The sequence below is a fragment of the Mustela lutreola genome, chromosome X, assembly GCF_030435805.1.
Source record: "Mustela lutreola isolate mMusLut2 chromosome X, mMusLut2.pri, whole genome shotgun sequence".
NCBI classification, from domain to species: Eukaryota; Metazoa; Chordata; class Mammalia; order Carnivora; family Mustelidae; genus Mustela; species Mustela lutreola.
In genome coordinates, this window is record NC_081308.1 from 39,591,182 (window position 1) to 39,604,358 (window position 13,177).

At 35.9% G+C, this 13,177-nt stretch overlaps 1 protein-coding gene across 14 annotated transcripts in view; it reads left to right on the forward strand.

Moving 5' to 3' along the window:
• KDM6A (lysine demethylase 6A) overlaps window positions 1–13,177 on the forward strand; it is a 204,005-nt gene that overhangs the window by 118,028 nt on the left and 72,800 nt on the right. For all 14 annotated transcript variants that reach the window (XR_009350033.1, XM_059158348.1, XM_059158349.1 and 11 more), the window contains 2 exons: window positions 2,952–3,006; window positions 7,257–7,291. Coding sequence is in view for 12 of the 14 variants with exons in the window: in XM_059158348.1 (XP_059014331.1) it covers window positions 2,952–3,006; window positions 7,257–7,291 (90 nt within the window). In the remaining 2 variants the exon portion in view is untranslated. The remainder of the gene's footprint in view (window positions 1–2,951; window positions 3,007–7,256; window positions 7,292–13,177) is intronic.

Below are 13,177 nucleotides of genomic sequence, written 5' to 3' on the forward strand. Positions count from 1 at the left end.
CCACACAGCAGTAGTCAGTTTCATTACTGAAGTATTTCCGTGCGAGGTGCAGGTGTTTCTTAGATTCTTCTGTTGGTTTGCACGGATGGGTGCTGGATATTTTACCATGGTATTTTCAGATCTCAGGGCTGATTATTATAATTGATAGTCATTTCTGCTGGCTTATATGTTAATAGGTATATCTATTTTACATCTGGTTTAGATATGAAAAAGAAACTCTGAGGTCATGTTCTCCCCACCCCAGTCTTTCATTTCCCTTCAGTTTATTGGAAGTGTATCATTGTTTTTCTTTTTATGGGGTAGTTTTATGTGGCTTTTCTTAGTTTCTTATACTTAGTAATTATTCTATAAGTTCCTTCATTTTCACATGTATGTTTTTGAATATATTTCTGTTGCCAGGTAATTTTTCTATATTGTCACTGTTTGGAAATACTCAATATTTCATGATGTTGTGGATTTGAAAAGGTACATCACTGGCTTCATTGGTGCTTTTAAGATTGATTAATACTTACATATAACATGGTCCAGAATTGCTTCTGCCAGGTTTCATTGCAGGGCTTTGCATATTGATAGATGAAGTGTAGTCTAGGCAATTCGAATTATGCATCTCTCTGCTCTTTGTGAGATGTCTTTGTAATGGTAAAACTTAAATACTGCCATCTTGAAGTCTTTCTTTGCAGGTCAGTTTGTATCCTTTGATGGCTCAGTTAGGAAAAGTGTCTTCTCTTCTTTATGTATGCCGATGGGATAAATTAGACTCAGAAGTGTAGTACAATCTGAATGTGTGGCTACTGTGCTGCTGTTTTTGCCCAGGGGAAGGCAAGTGGTTATAAAGCAAGCTTTGCTTTCATAATGCTCACTTTTTATTTTCTTTATTGAGATAGAGTTGATACACAGTGTTATATTTGATTCAAGTATACAAATACTCAGTTAAATAGTCTGGTTTCTGTTGCTGTGATAGCACATTAAAGGGTTGTTTGAGCGTATATACAGTCTGCTTAGTAGGCCAAGGCAGAATAAATGCAGTTCTTTGTTGTTTTGTTTCTTTTTAATAAAAGCAGTTCTTAAAGTGTTCAGATGTTGGAATTATTTTTTTTAACTTAGTCAGCCATGCCAAATAAGTTTCACTTTTGTTTCGTTGACCATTGTATTTCTAGTGCCTGCATTGTCCTAAGGGCATTATAGATAACTTGACAAACATTTGTTAAATGAATTAAATATTTACTACTTAAGGGTCATAGTCATTTTTTGTTAGTGGTTTTCCCATTCAGAATATTACAGCCCTTAAATTTTAAAGAGTACTGCAAATGTAGGCCAGCCTCATGCTTGCACATAACACATTTGTGAAGGAATATGATAGCTACTGTGTTCATACCAAACAGTTCCTTCTAACCTTCCTTTTACTTTAACACCGGTAGCTGACATTAGTTTATTTTTGTTAATTGAGGGTTCTCGTTGACCAAGTGCAGTTTTGTTCATTCTGTATTGAAATACAGTACTGAAAACTTGCTAATCATTCTTTCTCTTGATAAAGTCTTTTTCAGTTTGTCCAGTAGTTATAAAAAATACAACTATTTAGCTATTTGGATTGTGGATAGGAGTGAGCTTATTGTGGTCAACTTTTTTTTTTTTTTAAAGATTTTTATTTTTATTTATTTGACAGAGATCACAAGTAGGCAGAGAGGCAGGCAGAGAGAGAGAGGAGGCAGCAGGCTCCCCGATGAGCAGAGACTCCGATGCGGGGCTCAATCCCAGGACCCTGGGATCATGACCTGAGCCAAAATGACCTGAGCCAAAGGCAGAGGCTTTAACCCACTGAGCCATCTAGGCGCCCCTGTGGTCAATTTTTTGAAATGGGTTTACACTCTGGGTGGTTATTACTTTTAATGCTAAAATCTTGTAGGGACTCAGAAAATTTGAATATACATGTATGGAAATAATTTTTAGAAGAGTTCAGAGAGATGTACTTTTTTTTAATCCTAAGGATTTTATACCAACTCTAGTACTTGTTTCTTTTTTTTTCTTAGTTTATATACTAGGTTTAATGTTGATAAAGTAGATGTCAAATGTTACCCCGTGTTCTTGATTGTGATTTGTATTCTTAGAAATTAGTGTTATACATGTATTTTTTTGGTGAGGCTGATAATGATGTTATTATACATGGATATTGTAAAGTTAGTGGTTTAATATTGTCTACACAAAGAATAGTAGGTGCATTCTAAAAAGATAATTATATTTCATAGATGAACTTCGAGATAGGCTATTTGATGCATTCCTGGTACTATTTCAAGTAGTTTTAAAAGGCACCAAGTACAGGGGCCCCTGGGTGGCTTAGTTGGTTAAGCATCTGCCTTCGACTAGGGTCATGAACTCAGGATTCTGGGATCAAGCCCTGCGGCAGACTCCCTGCTCAGTGGGGAGTCTGCTTCTCCTTTTCCCTCCCCCTGCTTGTTCTCTCTCCCTCTCTCTCTAACAAATAAATAAAATCTTAAAGCACCAGATAAAATGATTATTGGAGAATCAATAAGGGTAGATAGTGTTAGCCTTATATTGTCATATATTTCATTTGTTTCTGAAGTTCATGTCTCATTTTGAGATAAACAGTGGTGTTCTGACATTAATACCATTAAACTTTTACTTTGTTTTTAAAGTAATGATTAAGCTATTTAAACTGCTCTATAGCTGATACTGTTTACTTGAAGTTTCATAAAAACAGTTATACATAGGATAATTTGATAAAGTTTTTAATTCTACATTCTCAGCTGTCCCAAGAAAGTAACCCAGCAGCCTGTTATCAGCAATAAATGTACAAAGTGATTCTAGTTGGTTGTCCAGTATGTTCTATTTGCATAGCGTAGTTTCATGATTATGTTAAACTTTTTATACCTGAAAATTAAGACACATTTATATGACTGAATTTAGTGCACTGATTTTCTCATCTCTTCTTGCAGCATTTTCAGTTAGCTTTGGTTGACTGCAATCCCTGCACTTTGTCCAATGCTGAAAGTAAGTATTTTTAAGTAATAGTTTTCTACATGTATTCAGATCACCTCATGGCAAATAGTAGTAATGATGATGATGTTGATAGTGATGCTAGTGATAAGGTCCTGTGTAATTTTTCTTCTCAAATTGTTGGATCTAACTGTATTGGTTGCCATGGCTACTTGTACAAATGGAACATGTGAGACCAATTATTGTGAAAAGCTTGTGTCTAAAATAGATATGCCAGTGAACTGCATTGTTGAATTAAAATTGTCTGTACTAATGAACAAAATTGATTATTTGTGCATTAATTATATTGTAGATGAATTGGGGGATTAAAAATGGGGTTTACCAGTCTTTTAGGAAAAATGAATATGCAAAGATTCTTAAGTGATTAGCTGACTGATTCCTGCTGTGTGGTATTAAAAAAATGATTGATAATTATGAATCCATTCTTTGTTTTTTATTGTAATTTTACATATATATAAAGTTTGAAGCGACAGTTTTCAATTAATTAAAAAGGAATGTGTGTGAAAAACATCTTCTGCTGCAGTGGGTTGTTTGTTTTGTTTGTTGTTGTATTTTTGTTTTTTGTTTTTTTTCTTTTTTCCCCCAGGCAGTTATTTTCTGCTTCTGTGTGTGTTTCTTTCCAGAAGCAGTTTGGTTTGATTATGATGTGTTCATCAATAAGTATGTGTTGGCATATTTAGTGTAAAGCAGCCAATAAAAGTTTTAAGGATATTCATTGAGTTCAAGCTGGATTTCTTTAAAACTTTCTTGAAAAATGGGTATAAAAAATTGAATCATTCTTAATGAAAATTTCAGGTCAAAGGATTCTAGGTATTTTGCTCTGAGTGACTCATGTTCTAACGCTAGAGAATGCCATTAAGTGAAAAGTAGTGTCAGTGTTAAAAATGCCTAAGAAAATGATGGAGTACATGAAAAAGGCTATAGAAATTAGGATGTAACTTGATATTACATGAATTAAGACCTGGTTTGAATGAAATCATCATCTAAACCAGACCAATTATCTCTTACTACTAGAGGCAGTTTTCTGAGAAAACATAAAAGATTTCTGTTTTCTTAAAATGAAACTGATCAGTGTATTGGCAGAACAAATGTTGGGAAGGTAACAAGTGCAGCAATATTTTAGTTTCTAAGATGAGATTAGATTAGAATTTAACTTACTGAAATGTTAATTTATATTTCCTTAATTATATAGGAATGAGAAAACAGCTCCTTTTCATTTGATTGATTATATCTAGTATCTTAAAGCAAAGTCTCGTAACTGACTAATATGTCAGTTTGAATGATAACTTCAGAGCGATGTTTCATAAATGCCAAACTAAATATTTTGGTAAATCCTCATCCTCACTTTATTCTGTCCTGTTGAAGTTAAATCTCAGTTGTAAGTCATTGCTCTTGCTTGAGGGGAGAGCACCTACATCTGTAGAATGAGCACCGTTGGACAGAAAACTACCTGTTGAACATGAAGAGGATGATTTGAACCATAATGAATACATCTTTAAGTTTACTCTGTCTCTATCTCTGTTGGTTGTTGAGAAAGGAAATAGGAGGGAGGGTGACCAACATCCTGTTTTTCCTAGGACTGAGGAGTTTGCCTGGTTTCAGGACTTTCTGTGCTACAAGGCTGGTTACTGTGATGGAAGGGAATGTGCTTTATTTAGAGACATTAGGCCATTATAATTCAGTTGATTTGGGTAGTTTATTTTAGGCTGTCTCTGTGTGATTACATGATAACCACAATAATGGCTGATGTCTTACAGAGCACTAACAAATGTAGACGATGTACTTTCAGCCAGGTATTATTACTATTGAAGTACCAGGCTCTTACTATCTTTGCAAAGCTTATTTCTCTTTGAATTTTTAACATCATCACCTATTTGTGCATGCCAGAGACCTTGACTGTTCTTTGAAATCTTACATATTACTTGTGATACTGCAAAGATCAGAAGGTTATAGAAAGGAAAGTAAGCTTTTAAAAAATGTCTATATGAGATATTTTTATCTTATGGCACAATTCATTGATGCAATTAAAAAGTAAGTATATATACTTACTGCTTCTAGAACTTTTTAAGAGGGGTTAATTACAGTTGGTGTTTTAAAAAGTAGAATCGTGGCGTGGTGAGACTTTATTATATGATGTCCCCTTGGGATAAAATTGTTTCCTCTAGATTTAATTAATTCTTTTAATTCTAAAAATAATGTATAATTTCTGAATAAAGTTCATTTCAGAACATTTTAAAGCAATATTTGTTAACCATTTCCTCTTCTAATTGAGACGTGCCAAGTGGAGTTTTTTCTTAGTTGTATGGTTATGTTCCACTTGAAGAGGACTTCGAAGGATTTAAATATGTAGTGGTTTTCACATTACAAAAGATGACATTGGATTTAGTAATTCATTGCATAGGAAAGCCCTAGACAGAGGGGCAAGGGACTGAGCTAGGAGGAAGTTTGGGGTGATGGTAGGATGCTAGCTAGTTGCTGTTCTTTTCTTCCTTTTCACATTAATTCGAGAAGTAAGAAGATTGGGGAAGATGAGAATAGAGTTTTCCATCTCTTTCTCATTCTCTTAACCTGTAACCCAGTCTCTCTCCATTGATGTAGTGAGGTAAAATTTGGGACTGGAATCTGAAGGGAGAACTGTGTTGGAAAAGGGGGATGGAAAATAAGAAAAGCCCTCAACAGATACAGCAAGTTTATCTATATATGTAGAACTTTTATTATTATTTTTATGCATCGTTCACAAAAAGCTGATTTCATCTTCTAAAGATATTTTTATTTTGCTTCATCTCTGATTAGCTAATGTGTAATATTTAACAATTATTTATGGAAAGATGCAGTTTTACTTTTGATCTAAAAATGTTTGATTTTAAAGTTCATTAAGTATTTCATTTGTTTTGTTCTTTATGGTTACTTAGTTTAGTTCTTCCCAGATATTAGTCTAGGGAACAGGTATAAGAGTCTGTTGCAGAACTGATTAAAAAGGCGACTTTGCAGGGCATGTTCCAGGCACACTGAATCATAATCTCAGGAATCTCTATTATTATTATTTTTTTAAGATTTTATTTATTTGTCAGAGAGAGAGCGAGTACAGGAGACAGAATGGCAGGCAGAGACAGAGGGAGAAGCAGACTCCCTGCCGAGCAAGGAGCCCAATGTGGGACTCGATCCCAGGACGCTGGGATCATGACCTGAGCTGAAGGCAGCAGCTCAACCAACTGAGCTACCCAGGTGTCCCAGGAATCTCTATTTTTAACAGGCTTCCCAGGTGCATCTTACAGTTAGAGGAATCACTGACAGAGTTAGTTCATGGTGCATTCAGCAGTGAATACTTGATGGTAGTCCTGTGGAACTTATTTTCAAGGATCCACACAAACATTTTTGCATATAAATTTGAAAGGCTCCCAGACTCCTGAAATCCAGGTAGATAGAACATTAAAAAAAAAAAAAAAAAGAGTTGTCATTGAAGAATGAAACAGTATTGTAGTAGCTAGAATCCAGTTTTGATTCCTGGTTCATTGTTGGCTTTTGTTGAATCATTCATACTTTGGTGATGAAGTATGGAGAGCTGCAAACAAAAGATGAACTATATTCTTACTTGATTTTCCAGACATATTTGTTCATCTTGGGACTGTTACTATTCTTGCCTTTTAAGTGGTTTTTGGCTTTTTTTTTTTTTTTAAATAATTCTGAAGAACTGATAGAGAAATGCAACAACTCATTTCCTCTGTGTGATATTATGAGCATCATCCTGCTTCATGACTTCTTTATAAATGTTGTTATGAAATGTGGTATAAGGAATTAGAGGCTTTCTTTGGTTTATATATATATTTTTTTTTCTAAATCAAATATTGACTTTACTATATTATTGACTTGGAACTCAGTGTTTAAATACCGTGTTTTGAAATGCATAGATTATAGGAGTTTTCTCTGTTTGCTTCATCTTGCAGTTTTGAACTTTGTAAGAAGTGTAGTCAACTTGCTATAGATTTTAATGTAAATTGTAATAATTATACTGACAAAATTTGATAGTGACCAACAGTGCCACCAACATGTGGCATATGTGGCGTCTTATGTTCATGTTCTTTAGTGTGTTTGCTTGTATAATGTTTTATTAAAAATAAAAGTTATGTCTCATTATTTAATCTCTATAGTGTAGATTGTGCTTATGTTTGACATTTTATATTATTACTTAATTTACCCCAAACACTATTATATTGGTATTGATTTTTTTTCCATCATCTTTGCAGTTCAGTTTCACATTGCCCACTTATATGAAACCCAGGTAAGTGTTTTAACTTACCTTACTTAAAAGTGATCACCTGTATCATTGTAAGTGAAGTCAGACATACATACAATTTAATGGGATTCTGAGCATTATCTCCTTCACATATTTTATATGCATTAAATGTGATTAAGATTTTACGTAGTGAAACAGTACTTGCTGTATATTAGAAAGTTTCATTTGATATGTTTGTCTCCAAACCTGAACTATCTGCAGCCTTTAATGACTATATTTAAGATTTCTCCTAACTCTTGATGTAGAATGCCTAGTTTTTTGCAGAACATTCATAGATAGTTGTTATAATGCATTGTTTTAGTTTTACTTTTTCTTAAGATTAAAATATTCCTTCCATGTGTCACCATTTGAAAGGCATAGTAGAGTCACCTCTTGATCTCAGTCCTTTTATGTTTGCTGTACTTGAAAAAGCCTTTTCAGTTTAATTTTAGAACATTTTGGTTTTGTGTATGGAAGATTTTGCTAAGTTGTGTGATAAAAGATGTAACACATAGACATTTATTCTTGGCAGTGGGATGGAAAATCCATTATAAGTTGGTATGAGAGTAAAATATTAAGTAATCAGAGTTTACCCCAAATATAAATTTAAAACTACTTTTTGGGGAAAAATACTGTTATATTTGTACATCTATTTTTGTAAGGTGTGTTTAGTTTCAGGGCTACCATGAGTGGTACCAGGGGTGCCAGGATTCCTGGACACTTCATCTGCTCTCCTTCCCCCCCAAAACACACATGGGTGTGTGCCCACTGAGTAAGACTTTATGCACACTCAGGTTTGGATACCCTACTAATCTAGGGATTTTATCCACCTTGAGAAGATGCATGTGAGAATTTCATTACCTTGCGGATCAGAGTCTTCACCTGCCAGTGTTAATCCTAGCCTCTTGCCAACTGCTGATTTTTGCCAAATCAGCAAAGGTGCCAAGGTTAAAGAGGCTACAAAACTCAACTCCCTCTCCAGAGTTGTTCTTTCCATGGAGACTTCGCTCCTTCTGTTACTACTTCAGTGCTCTCTGCTGCCTTCAAAATGAGAAGTTCTGATTTTCTTTTTCCCCTAAAATTTTCTAGTTCTTAGTGAGATTACTGGTCTGTTACTAGCTGAAGCAGAGGTTTTCTCACTTTTAGTTTTTACTTTTTTATTTAGTTTTTTGAGGGGGGAGAGGGTTCAAGGGGGAGAAAGAGAAATCTGAAGCAGGCTCCAGGCCTAGTTTGGAGTTGGACATAGGGCTTGATTTCACGACCCTGAGATCACGATCTGAGCCAAAACCAAGAGTTGGGTGCTTAACTGACTGAGCTTCCCAGGCGCCCCATTCTCACAAATAAAATAATTCTTTCTTTATTTATTAAATTTTAAAGATTTTATTTATTTGACAGAAATCACAAGTAGGCAGAGAGGCAGGCAGAAAGAGAGAGAGAGAGAGAGAGAGAGGAGGAAACAGGCTCCCTGCTAAGCAGAGACCCTGATGCGGGACTCGATCCCACAACCCTGGGATCATGACCCGAGCCGAAGGCAGAGGCTTTAACCCACTGAGCCACCCAGGTGCCCCTTTATTTATTTTTTTAAAGATTTTATTTATTTATTCATGAGACATGCAGAGGCAGAGGCAGAGGGAGAAGCAGGCTCCCTGAAGAGCAGGGAGCCTGAGGTAGGACGCTGTCCCAGGACCCTGGGATCATGACGTGAGTTGAAGGCAGATGCTTAACCAGTTGAGCCACCCAGGTGCCCTCTCACCTTTATTTGTTTATTTATTTATTTTTTTAAGATTTTATTTATTTATTTGACAGAGACCACAAGTAGGCCGAGAGGCAGGCAGAGAGAGAGGAGGAAGCCGGCTCCCCGCTGAGCAGAGAGCACGATGCAGGGCTCGATCCTAGGACCCTGGGATCATGACTTGAGCTGAAGGCAGAGGCCTTAACCCACTGAGCCACCCAGGCGCCCCTCACCTTTATTTTTAATGAGAGTTTTTGCTGGTCATGGAATTCTGTTTTGTTATTTGATCACTTTGAAATTTATATTCCATTGTCTTCTGGCTTTCATTGTTTCTGATGAGAAGTTGTTGGCATTGATCTTTTAATCTTGTGAAGGTACTGTGGGGACAGGGCCCTCCCTCCATTGATTCATTCATTTGGTAAATTTTAGTTCCTGTTAAGATTAAACAAAACAAAATGATGAGAACAGAATTTATGGCAGAGTATATAATTATTAGATGACAAAAGATGATACTGTAAGCATATGAAAAGATTGAAAAATCCCTATTCCAGTACTTACAACAAGGGTGTTCATTTTCAGGTAAAAATTTAAGAAAAGCAAAAATGCCTCCCTCTCTACCTAGCTATAGAATGTTACTTACAGCTGATTTATATGACTATATTTATGAATATAGAATTTTAAAATGTAAATTTAAGTAGTCATTCATGGTTAGTGGCTACTGCTAGGTAACCAAATAGTTCAGTGAAAGTTTCTTTATATAGAAAGTCTTCTGTTAATAAATGTAGAAATAATTTACTATCGCTTTATAAACCCTGAGGGCCCTGTCCTCACATTACCTTCGTAGGATTATACAGGAAGACCATGATTAAGACAAAAGTGAGGGAATACTTATTTTAACAGGAGTGATTAAGGTAGGCCTCTCTGAATAAGAGTTACTTGGGCTGAGTCCTGAGTGGAGAGAAGGAGCCAGTGATAAAAGTCAGTTGGGGCTGATGGAGTGGAGTTCATGTGTGTTGCTGGGTCATTCTAATAAAGAGGTGTTACCAACTATAGTGGCTTTGTGGTACTGAATTTATGTTTGAAAGACAAAAAGGAGGCCTATTGTAGAAATGGAAGTGTAGGGTATTTTTTTTGTTTGTTTCTTTAAAATTTTTTTGGTTAAATTTCATCATAAATCTGGCTTGGGTTATTTTTCAGCTTTATTGAAGTGTAATTGGCAAATAAAATTAAGATAGACTGCACAGTGTGTGATTTGATATACATACATATAGTGAAAGGTTTTCTCCCATCAAGTTAATTAACACACCCATCACCTCATATATGCCCTCTCCCCTGAGGTCCTACACATATATGATATCAAACACTGTTTGTCTTTCTCTGTCTGGCTTATTTCACGTAGCATAATGCCTTCCACGTTTATCCGTCTTGTTGTATATGACAGGATTTCCTTTTTTAACACTGAAATACTAGTCCATTATATTTATATATCACATTTTCTTGATCTTTTTTTTTTTTTTTTTAAGATTTTTATTTATTTGAGAGAGGGAGTACAAGAAGGGGAAAGGGCATGGAGAAGGAGACTCCTCACTGAGCAGGGAGCTCGTGGGGTCCAGTCCCAGGACCCCAGGATCATGAACTGACCCAAATGCAGATGCTTAACTAACTGAGCCACCTAGGTGCACTTTTCTTGATCCATCTTTTGACAGATACTTAAACGTTGTTTCCATACCTTCGCTGTTGTCTGTAATGCTGCATTGCACACGGGAATACAGATATCTCTTTGAGATGTGGTTTTGAGATCTGTTTTCAGATATGGTTTTCTTTCCTTTGAAAATATACAGACAAGTGGAATTGCTGGATGATATGGTACGTCTGTTTAGGTACAGATAATTTTAATGGGTTGCCATCTCCCACACATCTGTTCTTACTAGATCTAAAAATCAGATTCTCAGGTTTCTGTGTATATTATCATACCTTCCCTAAATAAAGTTAATTTTGTTCCTCCATATAACGTCATCTGTCCAAGTAAATATATTAAGAATTATTCTTGGAAAGTTATATCAGTTATTTTTTAATGTTTTTATTTAAATTCCAGTTAGTCAGCATACAGTGTGATATTAGTTTCAGAGTACGATATAGTGATTCAACACTTCCCATTCATTACCCAGTGCCCATCACAACAGATGCACTCCTTAATCCCCATACCTATTTAGCCTATTCCCTCGACCTTCCTTCTGGTAACTATCAGTTTGTTTTCTAAGGTTAAGTCTGTTTCTTGGTTTGCCTTTGCTCTTTTGTTTCTTAAATTCCACATATGAGTGAAATCATCTGGTGTTTGGCTTTTTCTGACTCACTTATTTCACTTAGCATAATACTCTCTAGCTCCATCCACATCATAGCAAATGGCAAGATTTCGTTCTTTTATGGCTGAATAATATTCCATTATATACACACACACACACCCACACACACACCCACGCACACATCTGCTTCATTCATCAGTTGATGCACACTTGGGCTGTTTTGATAATTCAGCTATTATAGATAATGTTGCTATAAACACAGGGGCGCATGTATCCCTTTGAATTAGTTGTATTCTTTGGGTCAGTACCCAGTAGTGCAATTACTAGATCATAGGGTAGTTCTATTTTTAACTTCCTGAGGAACTTCCATACTGTTTTCCAGTGTCTGCACCAGTTTGCATATCCGCCACCAGTACAAGAGGTTTCTTGTTTAACCACATCCTTACCAATACCTGTTGTTTCTTGTGTTGCTGATTTTAGCCATTCTGACAGGTTTGAGGTGATACTGTAGTTTTGATTTGCATTTCCCTGATGATGAGTGATGCCGAGCATCTTTTCGTGTGTCTTTTGGCTACTTACATGTCTTCATTGGAAAAGTTTCTATTCATGTCTTCTGCCCATTTTTTAATTGGATTATTTGTGTTTAGAGTGGCTATGGTATAAGATCTTTGTATAGTTTGCATATTAACCCTTTACCAGATATGTCCTTTGCAAATATCTTCTCCCATTCTGTAGGTTGCCTTATAGTTTTGATGATTGTTTCCTTTGCTGTGCAGAGCTTTTTGTTTTGCTGCAGTCCCAATAGCTCATTTTTACTTTTCTTTCCCTTGCGTTAGGAGACCTATCTAGAAAAAAGTTGCTATGGCTGATGTCAAAGAAATTACTGCCTGTGCTTTCTTCAAGGACTTTTATGGTTTCAGATCTCACTTTTAGGTCTTTAATCCACTTTGAGTTTATTTTTGTATATGATGAAAGAGAATGATCCTAGTTCCTTTTTTTTTTTTTTTTTTTTTTTGCATGTTGTTCAGTTTTCCCAGTTCCATTTGTTGAAGAGACTGTCTTTTTTTTCCCAGTGGCTATTGTTTCCTGCTTTGTTGAAGATTAATTGGCCATGTAACTGGTCCATTTCTGGGTTTTCTGTTCTGTTCTGTTCTATTGATCTGTGTGTCTGTTTTTGTCCCAGTACTATAGTGTTTTGATTATTGCAGCTTTGTAATATATCTTGAAGTCTATAATTGTGATGCCTTCAGCTTTTCTTTTCTTTTTTTTTTTTTTAAAGCTGTGTTTTTTTTTTTTTTTTAAGATTTTATTTATTTATTTGACAGAACGAGAGAGAGATCACAAGCAGGCAGAGAGGCAGGCAGAGAGAAAGGGAGGGCAGGCCCCCTGCTGAGCAGAGAGCCTGTTGTGGGGCTCGATCCCAGGACCCCGAGATCATGACCTGAGCTGAAGGCAGAGGCTTAACTTACTGAGCCACCCAGGTGCCCCAGCTTTTCTTTTTCAAGGTTGCTCTGGTTATTCAGGGTCTTTTGTGGTTCCATGCAAATGTTAGGATTGTTTGTTCTAGCTCTGTAAAAATGGTGCTGGCGTTTTGATAGGGATTGCTTTAATTGTGTGCATTGCTTTGCGTGGTATAGGCATTTTAACAATTTTTGTTCTTCCAGTACATGAGCATGGAATGTCTTCCCATTTCTTTGTGTCATCTTCGGTTTCTTTGCTGTTTTATAGTTTTCATAGTACAGGTCTTTCACTTCTTTGGTTAGGTTTATACCTAGGTATCTTGCTTTGGGTGCAGACGTAAGTGGGATTGATTCCTTAATTTCTCTTTCTGCTGCTTCGTTGTTCAAATGATTTGTT